General features: G+C 42.1%; 1 protein-coding gene and 1 long non-coding RNA gene across 10 annotated transcripts in view; one reads left to right on the top strand and one right to left on the bottom strand.

Moving 5' to 3' along the window:
• The window catches only part of NALCN (sodium leak channel, non-selective), a 657,013-nt gene that overhangs the window by 472,679 nt on the left and 163,731 nt on the right, over window positions 1-20,603 (bottom strand). For all 9 annotated transcript variants that reach the window (XM_056555671.1, XM_056555665.1, XM_056555672.1 and 6 more), the window contains one exon: window positions 2,484-2,635. In XM_056555671.1, coding sequence (XP_056411646.1) covers window positions 2,484-2,635 — 152 coding nt within the window. The remainder of the gene's footprint in view (window positions 1-2,483; window positions 2,636-20,603) is intronic.
• LOC130355489 (uncharacterized) lies at window positions 2,180-11,067 on the top strand. The gene is made up of 3 exons (XR_008888544.1): window positions 2,180-2,296; window positions 8,687-8,839; window positions 10,864-11,067. It is a non-coding gene; the product is annotated as an uncharacterized LOC130355489 (long non-coding RNA).

The raw sequence follows: 20,603 nt of genomic DNA, 5'->3' as shown, positions 1-20,603 counted from the left end.
CATTAGTCATATGATCATGAAACTTTTCCTTCAAGATGCTAAACTTCTTTGGGGAGCAAAGTTTAGACACATGATGTAGGCATTAGCATTTGCTAACATGGCGTTTTATTATTTCTATTGCTCAGATTATATGGCATATATCACAAATGTCCTTAACAAATCCTATATTGTTGTATTCTACTAAATCGGTAGAAGCTAGTAAATCCAAAAATATGTAAATTGCTAATTTTTATCTAAGATCAAGAGAAGCGAAATCACATGAAAAGATCTATTAATTTACATTAATTCTTCATATTCTTGGAGGCATGCGAAACGTACAAGCTGTTTTTGTTTCTCGCACTAAAGTATTTGCATAATCAGAAAATCTACATAATTTGCAGACTCTTTGAGGGGGTTATAGTTTGAAGGCATTCACGAACATTAGTATTTTTAAAGACACTGTCCTATGTAGTCAGAAAGAGATGCTATATGTCTAAAAGAAATTATGGATGGCTATTTGTGGGTATTAGAAGGCAAGTCTGAAGAAAGATTTCAACAATCAGACATACAGTGGCAAGGAAAGACAAGCCAGTCATTGGTGATTTGCCAGCCAAGAGCAACAATCCCCCTTTCCCCTGTCAAACTTATCAAAGTCTTAATCCAAACTCTCAAAACCAAATGAAGAATAAACATTACATAATGCTTTATCTGTCTCTTTTATGTGAAAAATAATTAACTGATTGTCTTTGTACAGAATACAGGGGTATTCCATCTCAGATAGAAATTTATAGCATATTTGTAGAATGTTACATGCACAAAGAGAGAATGGCGAGGTTGTTGTGCTTGTCGCTCTCTATTCGGTTCTACAGAAATTACAGAAATAGCCTTTAGAGATGAGCGAACTTACAGTGATTCGATTCGTCACAAACTTCTCAGCTCGGCAGTTGCTGACTTTAGCCTGCATAAATAAGTTCAGCTTTCAGGTGCTCCGGTGGGCTGGAAAAGGTGGACACAGTCCTAGGAGACTCTCTCTTAGGACTGTTATCCACCTTTTCCAGCCCCCCGGAGCACTTGAAAGCTGAACTAATTTATGCAGGCTAAAGTCAGCACACGCCGAGCCATGAGGTTCGTGACGAATCGAATCACTGTAACTTCGCTCATCGATAATAGCCTTCCAAGCATGCTTGACTGTTTTTATAACCCTCACAGAAGTGAATAGAGAATGCCGTACCTACAGTATGTGCATGTGCCGTACCATTATTATATCACCTGGGTTATACCTTATGCCTAAAGTCTTGTCTAAAATTAATCTTGTATTGTAAATAAATAACCCAAAATGTAAGGCATGCAGACTGGATACATTCACCATGGCACTGTCCTAAACAGTATGGATAATGGAACCAAAGGATTAATCACTTGAATTTTTTCCCAGAGAATATGTTCTGTATCTTAGGAGTTTTATATGCTATTCTAAACAGCAATAAATTCTCTCTCCAGAAAGTCCTAAATACAGCACAAAAAGTAATTATTGCAAGGATTTGGTTGTCCAAGAAGGTGCCAACAGTAGTGGTATTCTGTTGTATGAAAAGTAAGATATGTCATAAACTTGGTTGGTTTACGAAAGAATGGAAGTAGATGCTCCAACTGATATTCACAATCTAGCATTTTTAAAGTAAAGATAAATGTATCCCTTTCTTTGGTGGAAAGTGGGGAGAAAAGTAAAAGAATGTTTCAAAGGTATGTGCATACAGGAAAAACCTCACGTATGCAGAGCTGAGCTGCAGTACTCCCAGAATCGCAGCCCGCCTGGTGGAGTGGTGTATTGAAGTTTCCATCGAATTCAGTCTAGCAGTCAGTGCTTAAAGGGGTACTCTGGCCCTAAGCCATCACGCCCCCTCTCATAGACTTGAGTCGTGACATCACGATACTCCGGCCCCGTAGTCGTGAAGCTTCAGACTCAGAGCCTCTAGCGCTGGCGTGCAGCTCACACAGGTGGGTGCTGCATGAAAGATTGCGGGGGTTCCCCAGGACTCCCGCGATCAGACATCTTATCCCCTATCTTTTGGATAGGGGATAAGATGTCTTAGGGCCAGAGTACCCCTTTAAGAGCTGGACTGCATGGAAGAAGTAATGTGTCATTTTTTTCTGCATTGTATCATTTCTCCCATTGGCATCAATAAGAGATTTTTTTTTTTGTTTTAGGTGAAACTTTGGCTTTTGATGTGCAAACAGCCCTAAAGTCTACATCAAAATCTGCCCGCAGTGTTTGTATTTATGTACATACCCTTACATGGTTTTGTTTGTTAAGGGCTATACTGTAAGTATACATGCTTTTGTTTCTATAAAAAAAATAATAATAATAATTTCTGCAACTTTTAATAGAATGAAACCTTGAGTCAACATTTTACTTTCTTGACATATATGAAGTGCTGCGAGAACAAAACAAACACTCTCTTACAGAAAGTATCCATAAAAATAGAAAAGTCTACAGTAAATTCACATACCTATTTCATTAAATCCACTATATCCAAGCTCTTGTCTGCTTAGTCCAAGATCTTCCAGATCCATACACTTAAATCCCCGAGGACACTGGTAACCTTCCCCATCTGGCGAACAGTGAGTATCCGGAATGGCAAGATTATTCCAGGTTACATTTCTGAAATAATCATAAAATAAGTTATACAATAGCCTAGACAGCAAAATAATTTCAAGACACAAAAACATTCGGACTCTTCCTCATGGAGTCCAACATTGTGTTATAGACTTAGACTACTTTCACACAATGAAAGTTGCTCCATTACAAACGGTCGTTAAGGGCTCTTTTTCTTAAATTTTTTTTTTTACTTTGACCGCCCTTAACGTCCGTTATAAGACGTGTCATGCACAAATTTTTCTCCTGCAATCTTCCTAACGGACGTCCCCTACAGGGCGAAAACAGTAGTGTGAAAGGAACCTAACACTAAAGTTTGTATGTTCCTAAACCCTATGGCTTAGTGGACTACATTCCATCAAACTTCTGTTAATAGAATTTGAAACCTTCCAACTCAACATATTTAGAACAGACTGCAAGAATGATTATTTTTAGGTTTCTTTTTTTTAACATTTAAGATAACTTATGTTGATCAATGTTAAGAGTGCTTTATATACAGTTAAACACAGAGAGGGCACGGTTTATGTACACCCCGCTTGTTCTTGACACAGGATAAAAGTAGCATATCCTATGTGTTGGCATAGTGCACCAAGGAGGAGTTGTTGGAAGGTAATGATGGCATACAGTATGTAACAGATTACAATAGTAGAGCTTAAGGATGATACGTTTATTGGGGAAACCGTACAATTGAAAGAAGACTCTAGTATCCTGTGGGGCCACCTCTAGCCTGGATATAAGATGAGATTTGGTTGGACATGGAGGCATTCAGGTTCTGTATTGCGTCCTGCAGCACATTTCTCTGCAGATGTTGCAGCATGACCTGTAGATCTTGCACATTTGCAGGTTACTGAAGCTGACTTGTCATAATTGCCTAATTAGAAATAAATCTAGCAACCAAGCAGGCCAAGGAAAAATTGCAACCTGGCAGTTTGGTGTTTGGGGGCGAGCATTATCTTGCTGAAAAATGCCAGTTTGAAGCCCTGCCATGAGAGGCAACACATGTTGATGCAGGATGTCCTGCATACAGTATATACCCTAGTTGTTATTGTCCCTTATACCACTACTAGGAATGACTGACTGTTGTATAAAATGGCTTCCCACATCATCATACCAGCTGTTGGGGCAGTGTGTCGATCTACAGAAAAGGCAGGATTGAAGGGCTCATCACAAGGTCTCCACTCAAACCGGACCTTAGTTGGTTCCCAAACAGAACCTGGATTTTTTGTTAAAGACTACTTGGTTACAGTTCATAGCATCCAGGGTTTCTCATTCACAACATCAGAGGAAATTAAGGCAATAGTAGGTGACTGTAAATGGCAGGACATTTAAATAGGAGCTGCGCCACCAAATCTTCTTCTGTTAAGTGCCTGGAAATCGTCTGGGCAGAGACGATAAATAAAGATGCCACTTGTGTTAGGATGATGGACACTGTGGGAGTTGCTTGGGCTTATTGGAGGATCAAACAATTTGCTCTAATGGCAGTCTGTTTACTATGTGAGCATGCCCTCATGTATTCTTGCTTCTACCACCTCCAAACAGCTTAATCGGAACGACCTACATGGTGGGCAATTTGTCAAAACCCCCATTCTGCCTCTGGTGGTGTAGAAGTTCACCACCTTTTAAAGTCTGTCAACTGGACAAACTGCCTTAGTGCGTTGTAGTGGCATGTCTAGCTGTCAACGATCTCTCACCAAGAGGCACACTACCCAAAATAGCCTCTAAGAGCCTTCTTATAGGGAAAAGGGTAAAGCCCTTTTGCCCTCTTCTGGCAATACCCAGTGTATAATTAGACCACAATTGTAATCATTTATAGGTCTGCATGCAATGTTTTGCAGCGATCTGGCATTTGAAACACCTTTGTTTCTACAACAACTTATATTTCCTCTAAAACAGCAATGTGTTTTTTATGTTTTGCCATCCTTCTGGCGTTTGTCCTGCAAACATATGAATAAATTGAGTTACCATTCCTATTGTTAGTAGAAGCATGTGCCCTACATATAAACCTACAATAATGACCGCAGCTTTATAAAACATACAATTTTTTTATTTCATATACTTTAAAAGAAACATTTTTTCCTGTCTGTTTATAAAGTCCAATGTTCTTCACTGTAAAGTATTAATGAATTACAAGTATAGCCTTGGAGAAGCAACCTGCGCAAAAAATGTAAGCTGGGCTCAACATGGGCAATCTGACAGATCCCACAAATAATAAGCCAGGAAATCCAATATTCGGACTATCTTTGACCAATGTATGGATACCAGGAATGCTGGACAAATCAATGTATCAGGATACTGTATGAACTGCAAAATAACAATAAAGCCTATAATGTATAATACACTCCTATAAACCTAAGGGCATGTTCATGTGTGTTTATTTTGACCTAGGAAACATAGTGATGCCAATGTAAGATTCAGTGGGAGATTCAATGCGGAAAAGAAGTGGTATGTCACTCATTTACAAGTCTGAAAAAAAAAAAAAGTGAAAATGTGTTCATATTTTTACATACTGTGTGTACAGACAACCAAAATCCCATATACTTCCACAGAGCATATTATTGTTAAAAATGCAGACACAATCTGGACTCAGTTTTGCAGACACAGTGTTACAAATGAAATACACTGCTCAAAAAATAAAGGGAACACTAAGATAACACTTCCTGGATCTGAATGAATGAACTAATCATATGCTATAACTTTCGTCTATACATAGCTGAATGTGCTGACAAACAAAATCACACAAAAATTATCAATGGAAATCAAATTTATCAACCCATGGAAGTCTGCATATGGAGTCACACAAGTCACATAAAATCAAAGTGAAAAATCACACTACAGGCTGATCCAACTGTGATGTAATGTCCTTAAAACAAGTCAAAATGAGGCTCAGTAGTGTTTGTGGCCTCCACGTGCCCATATGACCTCCCTACAATACCTAGGCATGCTCCTAATGAGGTGGCGATGGTCTCCTGAGGGATGTCCTCCCAGACCTGGACTAAAGCATCCGCCAACTCCTGGACAGTCTGTGGTGCAATGTGGCGTTGGGGGATAGAGCGAGACATGATGTCCCAGATGTGCTCAATCAGATTCAGGTCTGGGGAATGGGCGGGCCAGTCCATAGCAACAATGCCTTCCTCTTGCAGGAACTATGGACACACTCCAACCACATGAGGTCTAGCATTGTCTTGCATTGGGAGGAACCCAGGGCCAACCGCACCAGCATATGGTCCCAGAAGGGGTCTGAGGATCTCATCTCAGTATCTAATGGCAGTCAAGCTACCTCAGGCAAGCACATGGAGGGTTGAGCGGCCACCCCACACCATTACTGACCCACCGCCAAACCGGTAATGCTGGAGGATGTTTCAGGCAGCAGAACGTTCTCCAAGCCATCTCCAGACTCTGTCACGTCTGTCACATGTGCTCAGTGTGAACCTGCTTTCATCTGTGAAAAGCACAGGGCACCAGGGGTGAATTTTCCAATCTTTGTGTTCTCTGGAAACTGCTTAAAGTCCTGCACGGTGTTGGGCTGTAAGCACAATTCCCCACTTGTGGACATTGGGCCCTCATACCACCCTCATGGAGTCTGTTTCTGACTGTTTGAGTGGACACATGCACATTTGTGGCCTGCTGGAGGTCCTTTTGCAGGTCTCTGGCAGTGCTCCTCCTTGCACAAAGGCGGAGGTAGCGGTCCTGCTGCTGAGTCGTTGTCCTCCTACGGCCTCCTTCACTTCTCCTGATGTACTGGCCTGTCTCCTGGTAGGGCCTCCATGCTCTGGACACTACGCTGACAGACACAGCAAACCTTCTTGCCACAGCTCACATTGATGTGCCATCCTGGATGAGCTGCACTACCTGAGCTACTTGTGTTGGTTGTAGATTCTGTCTCATGCTACCACTAGAGTGAAAGCACCGCCAGCATTCAAAAGTGACCAAAACATCAGCCAGGAAGGATAGGAACTGAAAAGTGGTCTGTGGTCACCACCTGCAGAATCACTACATTATTGGAGGTGTCTTGCTAATCGCCTATACTTTCCACCTGTTGTCTGTTCCATTTGCACAACAGCATGTGAAATTGATTGTCAATCAGTGTTGCTTCCTGAGTGGACAGTGTGAATTCACAGAAGTGAGACTGACTTGGAGTTACATTGTGTTGTATAAGTGTTCCCTTAATTTTTTTGAGCAGTGTATGTTTAAAAAAAAATAGTGTGAACATAGTCTTACAAAAAGATTTTTACAGCACACTAAGAAATTCAACTTCATCTTACTGACACCTATTGCCTCTACCAATGAGACAGCTGGTTGATGGTTGGGGGAGATTTTGTTTTATGCCACCAGGAAAATAATTACATAGTCCAGCTGAGCTTGGTCAACATCTGCCATCCACAAATCAGTTATCAGTCAAGCACTAATGAGTCCTAGGGCTTTAGATTTTCAGCAATAATTCAGCTATTTTTAACTGGATCTCAATTGGTAAAAGCTGTATTACTATTAAATCTCTATCTAAATTTATTCAAAATCTGACATTCCCCGTACACATTATGGCAGCATGCTCAAATCAATCTCCATTGAGCTTTAAATGACCATTGCAATAAAAATGACAAAATCAGCTGGGAGGCTCTGACCTTTCTCCATCCTAAAATAACACATCTGGCTGCTTTAGCTTTTTCCATGCAGAAAGTTCAATATAAAGTAAACTTTGACTACACCTTTTACGAGCCTTCTAAATTTAGCCAGTTCCTAAACTTTCAATACAGTATTTTTCTGTGTACTGTAAATCTTTCTAATAGTTATTAGTTTCAATCACTCACCTAACACATGGCAACCTAGACTTCCTCACAGTTAACATATTTTTCAATGAATAATGCAGCAAATTGTGCTGTTAAAAGGGGTCTTCCAGCCCCTTAGACAAAATTGCCCAGGGAAATGCAAGTTCATGTGCACTCAGGGGTGTAAAGAATGTGCAATCACAACCCCTTACACTACAGGGAAAGGGGGGCCCACCAAGGGATCCAGAGCTTTTCCATAGGATACACACAGAGCTGGAAGGCACAAAATTAATCTGACCACAGTGCTCTCTGCTGACACCTCTGTCTATGTCATGAACTGTCCAGAGGAGGAGCAAATCCCCATAGCAAACCTGTCCTACTCTGGACTGTTACTGACATGGACAGAGGTGTCAGCAGAGAGCCCTGTGGTCAGACAGAAAAGAAATTCAAAAAGAAAACACCTTTCTCTGGATCATAGAGCATCTGATAAGTACTAAAAGGATTAAGATTTTTAAATAGAAGTAATTTACAAATCTGTTTACCTTTCTGGCACCAGTTAATAAAACAATAAAAAAATTTCCACCGGAGTACCCCTTTAAGCTGAGTGGACAGCGGGAAGGCCCTTACCTGCGTCTGTAAATGTCCGTACTATTAAAATATAAGGTTGATTAAATTGCATGGACGATGCCGTACACAAAACAAAAATATCAAAGTCCAAAATTGCGCATTTTTGGTCACTTCATATACCATAAAAAAAGAATGTATAAAAAGCGACCAATAAGTCACATCAAATCGATTAAAACTACAAACCACGGCGCCAAAAAATTAGCCCTCACACATCCCCGTATGTGGAAAAATAAAGTTATAGTGGTCCGAAGAGGGCAATTTTCAGCATCCTAAATTTGGTGCATGTAGTTTACATTTTTTTAAATGAGCAAAATAATATAAAACCTATATAAATTGGGTATCCTTGTAATTGTAAGGACCTACAGAATAAGGAAAGGGAAGCTCAGTCGGAGCAAAACAGGTGTTTGGGTCTGCACATACCTGGGTAAGGCTTGTTTACATGACACACAGTGTTTACATTTAGTTTTTTATGATTTAAGGGTAATTATGCTGTTTGCACTATGCTTGTGGTTAATACTTGACCTGTAACAATGGAGTAATTCTGACTGCCTATTTTACTTTGCCTTCTCATAGTATGTGTTTTTGAGTGGAATTGTTTGGTGCCATGAATAGATAGATAGATAGATACACGCATGCTCTCATTCTCCTGTTCGTTTGACATACACAGCGGGACACATGCGCACCCGCCATCTCGTGGGATGCATGTGCATTGCGCACCCGCCTGCCTTACCCGCCACACTGTGATTATCCTCTGTCATGGTGCCGGCTGGCGTCATTCACCTACTGCCCCCACTCCCGGGGTCTACAGTCACCTCCCACAGTAAGTGTTTTTTTTTTTATAATCTACACCTGAGCCTATTATATTGTTATTAAGAAATGCTTAATGGATGTGGAATTTCTATCGCCCGACGGCCGGGACTAGCAGTTTTGGGCGCCGGGCAGGTGAATTTGTCCGGCCCTTAGCCCGGCTTCGGGCAAGCAGGGCCGGACCTGACAAGTGCGGCGATCTGCAGTCTGTATGAAGCGGGCAGCCGACTCCTGCCCGCTCCATACTCTGCAGCATGTGTCCTCGGAAGCAGAGCAGGGGAGATGAGAAGCCGTGTACAGTATTTGTCTTCTCTCCCCTGCACTGCAGACGTGCGGGGGGGAGATGAGGGGGGCGTGGCTTATTTCTCCCCGTGCAGACCTGCGTCCTCTGCCTTCACTCCCCGCACGTCTGCACGGGGAGACTGCATGCGGCGCTCACAGGGGAGTATGGAGGGGGCTCCGGATTCCTGCCCGCTCCATACTCTGCAGCCCCCGGCTGTTCTCAGTAGCCGTGGGCCGCCGCTAATAGCCAGCATGCGACGATCGCCGCGGCTGGCCATTAACCCTTTAGATCGCCGCTGTCAAAGCTGACAGCGGCGTCTAAAGGGACATGTGAACGCTCCCTGGTGGGCTAGATCGCCCCCCTGCAGCGTGATCGCAGGGGGGCGATCCACTATAGAGGTAGCCGGAGGGCTTACCTCTGCTTCCTGCTGTCCCGGCTCTGTCATTGATAGAGCCAGGCTGGACCAGGCTCTATCAATGGATCACAGAGCACACAGATCAATAGAGTTCAATAGAATCTATTCATCTGTCTGAGGAATCTAATGATTCCTCATAAGTCTAATAAAGTGTCAAAAAAAAATAATAATAATAAATAAAAGTTTTAATAAAAGTTTGAAAGACACATATTAACCCAGTGGTCTTCCAACTGTGCCCCTCCAGATGTTACAAAACTACAATTCCCAGCATGCCAGGACAGCCGTTGGCTGTCTGGGCATGCTAGGAGTTGTAGTTTTGCAACATCTGGAGGGCCACAGTTTGAAGACCGCTGCATTAACCCCTTCCATGTTAAAAGTTCAAATCACCCCCTTTACCTATATAAAAACATGTAAACATAATAAAAATAAACATATTTGGTATCGCTTCGTGCATAATTGTGCAACCTATTAAAATATAACATTATGTATCCCGTATGGTAAATGTAAAAAATAAATACCAAACCACAGATTTAAAATTTTTATAATATCCCAGAAAAAAAAAGTTAAAAAGCGATTAAAAAGTCAGATCAATACCAAAATGGTACCGATACAAAAAACAGATTATGGCGCAAAAAATGAGCCCTCATACAGCCTGGTATGCGGAAAAAAATAAAGCTACAGGGGTTAAAAAATTGCAATTAAAAAAAATTTGAAAAAGTCCAGAATTAGCAAAACATGACGTAAACGATACAAATCTGGTATTGCTGTAATCAGGCGCCTAAAGTATAAAACTAACCTGTTACCTGAACCACAAGGTAAATGGCGCAGAAAAGAAAAACCACCAAATCTGCTAAATTATCTTTTACTATTTCAATTTCACTTCCCTTAATATATATTTATATATGTTTTTGGTTCAGAGAATATGTTATTGAAAAATTAAAAGGTATCATTATAGTAGGTAGTTATGGCTATTATAGGGCGAGGAGGAAAAAACGAGAGCGTAAAAGCGAAAATTGGCCCAGACAAGTGGATCGTCATGAGGGACAAGTACATTTTGCTATATTTTAGTCCCCTGGACAAGTAGTTTTTTATAAAATTTCCACACCCCCTGAGCATTCTTTTTCACTGTACACTGTATTATGCTGCATTCCCAGTGCACCTTTCCACTGCAGCTGCTCGCCATTTTATTATTATTGTCACATTATGTATGCACACTGTATATACTGTAACCTTTTTTATTATCCTCGTTGTTTTAATTGATATGATGTAATTACTGCTTGATGCACTTGCACATATAATATATACCACCACTGATCCTTTTGTATGTTGCTTGAAAAAGGTCATAATGGTGTTACCGAAACGTTGTCTGACGGCGCTTGAATAAAGCTACTTTTCATCACTGCATTTGTGAGTGCTACGGTGGTCCTCCCCTTTCTGTATATGCAAGAGGCCCTGGAACAGAGATCCCACACATACAGCACCTGCATGCCATCCATACCCCTTGGAGTGCTGCTCCTTCTTGGTTTCTCTAGATAGATAGATATGTGTGTGTGCTTTTAATAGTTTTGTAATTCTCAATAAAGATTTATACATTTTTTAACATTATTTGTGGCTGTAGTATTTTAGATGGGAGTGATAACTCCTTTAGTGCATTACAATTTGTGGCATATATTTACCCCTTAGAAACCTTTAAAGATTAAGGAATACTTAAAGGGGTATTCCAGGCAAAACTTTTTTTTTATATATATCAACTGGCTCCGGAAAGTTAAACAGATTTGTAAATTACTTCTATTAAAAAACCTTAATCTTTCCAATAGTTATTAGCTTCTGAAGTTTTCTGTCTAACTGCTCAATGATGATGTCACGTCCCGGGAGCTGTGCATGATGGGAGAATATCCCCATAGGAACTGCACAGCTCCCGGGACATGAGTCATCAGAGAGCAGTTAGACAGAAAACAACAACTCAACTTCAGAAGCTAATAACTATTGGAAGGATTAAGATTTTTTAATAGAAGTAATTTACAAATCTGTTTAACTTTCCGGAGCCAGTTGATATATAAAAAAAAAGTTTTGGCCTGGAATACCCCTTTAACCTCTTCAGGACCCATGACGCATGCATACGTCTTCACACCCTGGGTCTTAAGGTCCCATGACGTATGCATACGTCATGTCTTTTCCTGGTCTCCGCCGGAGATCGGAAGCGGATCCCTGCTGAAATCCTTCAGCAGGGATCCAGGGCAAACGCCGAGGGGGGCCATGTATGCCCCCCATGTCGGCGATCGCCGCAAATGGCAAGGGAAATCGCCCTTGCGATCTGCGGCGATACCGGGCTGATCGGGTCTCTGGGACCCGTCCGCCCGGTAATTTCGCATGATCCCGGCTGTCACAGATAGCCAGGACCATGCTGAAGACTAGGAGCGAGGTGGCAAACCTGCCACCTCCTCCTATTCCCTGCGATCTGTCGGTTAGTTAACCGACCAATCGCAGGAGGGGGGGCGGTTACTTCCTCCCGTCCTGCCCTGCCCCTGAAAGTCTGGAGAGGATGGGAGGAAGACCGGAGGATGCGGCGGGGGACGGGGGAGTGCTGGGGACCGGCCCCGGTACTTACCTCGTCCCTGAAGACCCGGATCCCAGCGAGGAAGATGGCGGCGGCGGCGACAGGTGAGTAGATCTTCAGCCGCGGTCGGGCCCTTTACAGCAATGCACGTCGCCGTAAAGCGACATGCCTTGCTGTATTGGGACCCTATATACTACAACTCCCAGCATGCCCAGACAGCCCTTGGCGTCTGGGCATGCTGGGAGTTGCAGTTTTGCAACATCTGGAGGTCCACAGTTTGGAGACCACTGTGCCCTTCTAGATGTTGCAAAACTACACATCCTCAGCATGCCCTTACTGTCCAGGCATGCTGGGAGTTGTAGTTCTGTAACATCTGGCCCTTCAGATGTTGCAGAACTACAACTCCCAGCATGCCTGGACAGTTTTGGCATACTGGGAGTTGTAGTTTTGCAACATCTGGAAGGGCACAGATTGGGAACCACTGTATTAGTGGTCTGCAAACTGTAGTCTTCCAGATGTTGCAAACTACAACTCCAAGCATGCTGGGAGTTGTAGTTCGGCAACATCTGGCTCTAAAGATGTTGCCGAACTACTACTCCCAGCATGCCTGAGAATGTTTGGGAGTTGTGGTTTTGCAACAACAGGAGGCACACTGGTTGGGAAACATTGTCTGTTTCCTAACTCAGTGTTTCCCAACCCGTGTGCCTCCAGCTGTTGCAAAACTATAACTACCAGCATGCACTGATAGACTGTGCATGCTGGGAGTTGTAGTTTTGCAACAGCTGGAGGTCCCCCCCTTGTGAATGTACAGGGTACATTCACATGGGCAGGGGGCTTATAGTGAGTATCAGGCTGCAGTTTGCGATGCAGCTAATTTTGCGCGGCAGCTCAAACTCGCAGTGGGAAAATCGCTGTAACCCCCCCGCCCGTGTGACTGTACCCTAAAAACACTACACTAACACAAAATAAAAAGTAAAAAACAGTACATATACACATACCCCTACACAGCCCCCCTCCCCTCCCCAATAAAAATGAAAAACGTCTGGTACGCCACTGTTTTCAAAATGGAGCCTCCAGCTGTTGCAAAACAACAACTCCCAGTATTGTCGGACAGCCGTTGACTGTCCAAGCATGCTGGGAGTTTTGCAACAGCTGGAGGCACCCTGTTTGGGAATCACTGGCGTAGAATACCCCTATGTCCACCCCAATGCAAATCCCTAATTCAGGCCTCAAATGCGCATGACGCTCTCACTTTGGAGCCCTGTCGTATTTCAAGGCAACAGTTTAGGGCCACATATGGGGTATCGCCGTACTCGGGAGAAATTGCCTTACAAATTTTGGGGGGCTTTTTCTCCTTTCACACCTTATGAAAAGGTGAAATTGTGGTCTACACCAGCATGTTAGTGTAAAAAAATATATTTTTTACACTAACATGCTGGTGTTGTCCTATACTTTTCATTTTGACAAGAGGTAAAAGGGAAAAAAGCCCCCCAAAATTTGTAATGCAACTTCTCCCGACTACGGAGATACCCCATATGTGGGCGCAAAGTGCTCTGGGGGCGCACAACAAGGCTCAGAAGGGAGAGTGCACCATGTACATTTGAGGTGATTTGCACAGGGGTGGCTGATTGTTACAGCGGTTTTGACAAACGCAAAAAAAAAAAACAACCCACATGTGACCCCATTTCGGAAACTACACCCCTCATGGAATGTAATGAGGGGTGCAGTGAGAATTTACACCCCACTGGTGTCTGACAGATCTTTGGAACAGTGGGCTGCGCAAATTAAAAATTTTGTACAGCACTATTTTGCTGTCCTGGCACCATAGGGGCTTCCTAAATGCAACATGCCCCCCGAGCAAAATTTGCTCTCAAAAAGCCAAATATGACTCCTTCTCTTCTGAGCATTGTAGTTCGCCCGTAGTGCGCTTCAGGTCAACTTATGGGGTACCTCCATACTCGGAAGAGATGGGGTTACAAATTTTGGGGGGTATTTTCTGCTATTAACCCTTGCAAAAATGTGAAATTTGGGGGGGAAACACACATTTTAGTGAAATTTTTTTTTTTACGTATGCAAAAGTGGTGAAACCCCTGTGGGGTATTAAGGCTCACTTTATTCCTTGTTACGTTCCTCAAGGGGTCTAGTTTCCAAAATGGTATGGCATGTGGGTATTTTTTGTTGTCCTGGCACCATAGGGGCTTCCTAAATGCGACATGTCCACGAGCAAAATTTGCTCTCAAAAAGCCAAATATGACTCCTTCTCTTCTGAGCATTGTAGTTCGCCCATAGTGCACTTCATGTCAACTTATGGGGTACCTCCATACTCAGAAGAGATGGGGTTACAAATTTTGGGGGCCATTTTCTGCTATTAACCCTTGCAAAAATGTGAAATTTGGGGGGAAGCACACATTTTATTGAAATTTTTTGAAATTTTTTTTACATATGCAAAAGTCGTGAAACACTTGTGGGGTATTAAGGCTCACTTTATCCCTTGTTACGTTCCTCAAGGGGTCTAGTTTCCAAAATGGTGTGCCATGTGTTTTTTTTTTTGCTTTTCTGGCACCATAGGGGCTTCCTAAATGCAACATGCCCCCCAAAAACCATTTCAGAAAAACGTACGCTCCAAAATCCCCTTGTCGCTCCTTCCCTTCTGAGCCCTCTACTGCGCCCGCCGAACACTTTACATAGACATATGAGGTATGTGCTTAGTCGAGAGAAATTGGGCTACAAATATAAGTATACATTTTCTCCTTTTACCCCTTGTAAAAATTCAAAAATTGGGTCTACAAGAACATGCGAGTGTAAAAAATGGAAATTGTGAATTTTCTCCTTCACTTTGCTGCTATTCCTGTGAAACACCTAAAGGGTTAAAATGCTGTCTGAATGTCATTTTTAATATTTTGGGGGGTGCAGTTTTTATACTGGGGTCATTTGTGGGGTATTTCTAAGATGAAGACCCTTCAAATCCACTTCAAACCTGAACTGGTCCCTGAAAAATTGTGATTTTGGAAATTTTGTGAAAAATTGGAAAATTGCTGCTGAACTTTGAAGCCCTCTGGTGTCTTCCAAAAGTAAAAACTCATAAATTTTATGATGCAAATATAAAGTAGACATATTGTATATGTGAATAAAATAAAATAATATTTGGAATATCCATTTTCATTACAAGCAGAGAGCTTCAAAGTTAGAAAAATGCTAAATTTTCAAATTTTTCATCAAATTTTGGGATTTTTCACCAAGAAAGGATGCAAGTTACCAAAAAATTTTACCACTAAATTAAAGTAGAATATGTCACGAAAAAACAATCTCGGAATCAGAATGATAACTAAAAGCATTCCAGAGTTATTAATGTTTAAAGTGACAGTGGTGAGATGTGCAAAAAATGGCCGGGTCCTAAGGTGTAAAATGGCTGGGTCCTTAAGGGGTTATCTCGGAATACAAAAACAGAGCTTATTTCTTTCAAAAACAGCTCCCTGTCTGTCTCCAGGTTGGGTGTGGCTCTGCAGCTCAATTTCATTGAAGTGAATGGAGCCAAGTTGTAATACCACACACAAGCTGGGGACAGACATGGAGCTGTTTTTGAAAGAAATTATTTCTGTTTTTCTATTCCTAGATAACCCCTTAATGGTCTATTCACACGTACAGTATTTTGCGCAGATTTGATGCACAGGATTTTCTGCTGCAGATTTCAATGTAAATTGAATGACTGAACACAGCTTGAAATCCTACGCATCAAATCTGCCCAGAAAACTGTATGTATGAATAGACCCTTAACCTAAATATCTATATATATATATATATATATATATATATATGTATAAAACTCAATGGGGGACATGTATCATTATTTGTGTACAGTAGAAGCACTTTACCCCTTTCCCTGTATTCTAAATAATGCGCAGATGCGCTAAATTTATCAATCTTGCGCAAGGACTTTCATAAATTACATTCAAATATAGGTTTCTCCTCAGACGTTCACCGTACACCATTGCTCTATTTACTTTCGGTTTAGTCTATAGCGTATCTGGGCAGATATCGTAAGTGTGTCCTTACTTTTTAGTTGTTAAGGTTCATTTTTTAACACAGAATTTGTTAAAATTGCACATTGTCCAACAGAGAATTAACTACTTCCTTTAATAGTGATAATCGCTAATAATGCAAATGGCGTGTTAAAGGAAAAGTAAGGTATCAGACATAACATAACATAACTTGCTTAACTTTGTGATTTGATAAGAGCAACATCACTATATAATATAGAGAAAACATTGAAGACAATTAAAAAATTATTTAAGCGACTAAACAATGTCATTTAGATTGTTAGAGTTAACAATGTAGAAAATAATGTATATTCTCTAATTAAAAAGAATAATATCAAGAGGAAAGGTTGATCATTTGGGTTACTTTTTATTCCATTCTTTAGAAATAGAAAAGATGATGATTTAGGGCAGGTTGCTACGTCAAGTCCAAGATGGCTTATATTTGCATTAAAAAAAAAAAAAAAGGTACTTGCGGAAATGTTTTGGGTGTAAAGGAAAAGTACGCAGTTAAAGGACATCTGCAGTGCTGGCCAAAAAAACTTTTTTTAACCTCATTTAATAGGTCTTTGAAAGACCTTTCCAACGATGTCTCCCCCATCAAAATTGGCCCAGTCTTTCTCCCGTTATCAGCACACGAATTACGGAGGAGAAGTGAAAATAAAACTACATCTCCCATCATGCCTTGTGCTTACTTCCTGTAAGCTGCTGCCCTCCCCCTGTTCTATCCCCCCGAGCAAATTATTATATTGTAATGCCCACATCTCCCTTCCCTATGCATACACCCTCCCCTTCTGCTCATCTCCCCCTCCCCATGCTGCTCCTGTCCAGTGATGAAGCAGCTGCCTCCGTGCTCACTGTAGTGTGGGCACTGGAGAGTGGAGAGTGAAAGGAAAAATGGTAAAAAAACATAATTGTTTGTCTATAAAACTGTCCTGATACTGGTCCCTCCATCTTTTTCACAACTACAACTCCAAGCATGCCCAGTTATTTTATATGCTGTTCGGGCATGCTGGGAATTCCAGTGGTGCCTCCAGCTGTTGTAAGACTACAAATCCCAGCATGCCCTGTCAGCTTTCTGCTGTATGTGCATGCTTGGAGTTGCAGAGGTGACTCCAGCTGTTGTAAGACTATACATCCAAGCATGCCGTGTCAGCTTTCTGCTGTTTGAGTGTATAAAGGAGTTGTAGTTCACCAACACCTCTACTGTATCAGGAGACTCCTGGGAGTTGTAGTTCACCAACACCTCTATTGTATCTCTGTAGTCTCCTGGGAGTTGTAGTTCACCAACACCTCTATTGTACCTCTGTAGTCTCCTGGGAGTTGTAGTTCACCAACACCTCTATTGTATCTCTGTAGTCTCCTGGGAGTTGTAGTTCACCAACACCTCTACTGTATCAGGAGACTCCTGGGAGTTGTAGTTCACAAACACCTCTACTGTATCAGGAGACTCCTGGGAGTTGTAGTTCACAAACACCTCTACTGTATCAGGAGACTCCTGGGAGTTGTAGTTCACCAACACCTCTACTGTATCAGGAGACTCCTGGGAGTTGTAGTTCACCAACACCTCTATTGTATCTCTGTAGTCTCCTGGGTGTTGTAGTTCACCAACACCTCTATTGTACCTCTGTAGTCTCCTGGGAGTTGTAGTTCACCAACACCTCTATTGTATCTCTGTAGTCTCCTGGGAGTTGTAGTTCACCAACACCTATATTGTATCTCTGTAGTCTCCTGGCAGTTGTAGTTCACCAACACCTCTATTATATCTCTGTAGTCTCCTGGGAGTTGTAGTTCACCAACACCTCTATTGTATCTCTGTAGTCTCCTGGCTGGGAGTTGTAGTTCACCAACACCTATATTGTATCTCTGTAGTCTCCTGGGAGTTGTAGTTCACCAACACCTCTATTGTATCTCTGTATTTTCCTGGGAGTTGTAGTTCATACACCAGTGTTTCCCAACCAGGGTGCCTCCAGATGTTGCAAAACTACTACTCCCAGCATTCCCTGGTTGGGAAACACTGGCATACACACACACATAACAGGGACTACAACTCCCAGCATGTGTCATTCAGTAGTCCCCCCCCTCACACACAGAATCAGTATGATATTTATTCCCTGTATACACCACCAGCCCGTGCAGTGTAATATGTCTCCTCCACACACACGTCCTCCCCTCCCTGCTCTGTGGTTTGCTCTGTGTTTCCCCCATGAAAACTTGAATCCTCCCGGTGATAAGTGAGGTCCTATGTAGTCAGAGCAGGGGAGGGGGGAGGAGCTGTGGACGTCCTCATTCTCTCCCTGCTTCAATCTTACAGATAGGGGCGTTTCTGAGGATGAGCCTATGGCTGCCTCAGAAAGCACCCGCTCATGCATATGCATAAGCAGGGAGGACCTGACAGAGGCTAGGGGGAGCACAAACACTGCTGGGAGGAAGAGATCTCCGTCCCCAAGATGGCGGCTGCAATGTAATGAATAGGGGACGGACGCAGGACTACTGGGCTATGCTGGCAACTCTAATATCTCAGAAACGGCTGCATATAGGTAAATAGAACTAATTGACTGAATTGTATAACTTTTGTTTGGGGAACATTTGGGCAGGGATTTTTGACCACTACAGTTGTCCTTTAATAAATCCATGCGTACTATAGATGTTACTCCAAGGTACCCCATATGGCGACATCAGGAGGAAATGCTCTATCAGAATGTATGCAAAAAAACAAACATGAAAAAAACGGCTTTCGCTAAATTTTGCGCAAGAATTTACACACAAAAACAGTGTAAATTCTTTGATACATGTCCCCCAATGTGTGTATGTATGTATATGTGTATGTTCCAGCATCACGTCCAAACGGCTAAAGATATGAACATGAAATTTGGCACACATGTTACTTATATGTCAACAACAACCATAGGATAGGTGATTTAACCCTTACTCACCCCCATTTGCAGGGGCGGGTTTTTGTTTAAAGTCCTATACAAGTCTATGGGAAATATATGTTACTGCATAACTTCCAAACGACTGGAGATATTTCCATAATACTTGGTCACATGTTACTTATATGTCCACTTAAAATATAGGATAGTTAATTTAACCCTTAACTACCCCCATTTGTGAGGGTCTGGGTTTTTGTTTAAAGTCCCATGCAAATCAATGGGAAATGTATGTTCCCACATAACTTCCGTACAGCTGGAGATATTTCAATACCTGGTACATATATTATGGGTCAGGATATGAGGACGAGATTTGAGATTTGGATAGGAGGTCAGGATAGGAGGTCGAGATAGAAGGACGGGATAGGAGGTCGGGATAGGAGGTCGGGATAGGAGGTCGGGATAGGAGGTCGGGATATGGCAACAATATTTGAGGATGGGAAATTAAGTCAAAAGCTTCCTCTTTTGTCAATTTTCCTCCACAACAAGGATTAGGAAGGAAAAACCGGGCAACGCCGGGTACTCAGCTAGCATATATATAAAACTCAATGTGTGTGTGCGCATTTGTGTATGTTCCAGCATCACGTCCAAATGGCTAAACATATTAACATGAAACTTGGCACACATGTTACTTATATGTCAGCAACAAACATAGGATAGGTGATTTAAACCTTACTCACCCCCATTTGCCAGGGTCAGGGTTTTTATTTAAAGTTCCATACAAGTCTATGGGAAATATATGTTACTGCCTAGCTTCCAAATGGCTGTAGATATTTCGATAATACTTGGTCACATGTTACTTATATGTCCACTTGAAATATAGGATAGTTAATTTAACTCTTAACTACCCCCATTTGTGAGTGTCGGGGTTTTTGTTTAAAGTCCCATGCAAATCAATGGGAAATGTATGTTCCCACATAACTTCCGTACGGCTGGAGATATTTCAATAATACCTGGTACACATATTACTTATATGTCAAATAAAAATATATAATAGTTACATTAATCCTTACCTACACCCTTATATAAAAGATTGGTTTTTGTTTCAAGTCCCATGCAAGTATATGAAACTTCCAGTACTTTACTTCACAAGCTCCGCTCTGCATCTCCTGGTGAATGTGTCAGTCCGGCATGCAAACCACACCCCATATCACAAAGATACGCCCACTGTTTAAGCCCCACCCCTTTTATTATCTACCTTTTTATGCATCGATCTGGCTTGCAAATCACGTCCAGTCCCACAAAGCCACATCCCCTTCTATTTTCAGCTTACAATATCTTCATCACAAATAAGTCCCACCTGAGGACAGGATATGAGGATGGGACATAAGGATGGGATAGGAGGTCCGGACAGGCAGTCGGGATAGGAGGACGGGATAGGAGGATGGGATAGGAGGTCGAGATATGAGGACAGCATATGAGGTTGGGATATGAGGTTTGGATATGAGGTCGGGATAGGAGGACGGGATATTTGGTTTGGATATGACAACAATATATGAGGATGGGATATGAAGTCAAAAGCTACCTCCTTTGTTGACTTTCCTCCCCAACAAGGATT

Source organism: Hyla sarda, chromosome 2 (genome assembly GCF_029499605.1).
Source record: "Hyla sarda isolate aHylSar1 chromosome 2, aHylSar1.hap1, whole genome shotgun sequence".
Lineage (NCBI taxonomy): Eukaryota > Metazoa > Chordata > Amphibia > Anura > Hylidae > Hyla > Hyla sarda.
The sequence above is the reverse complement of the archived record's forward strand: the minus strand, read 5'-3'. Positions and strand labels throughout refer to the sequence as shown.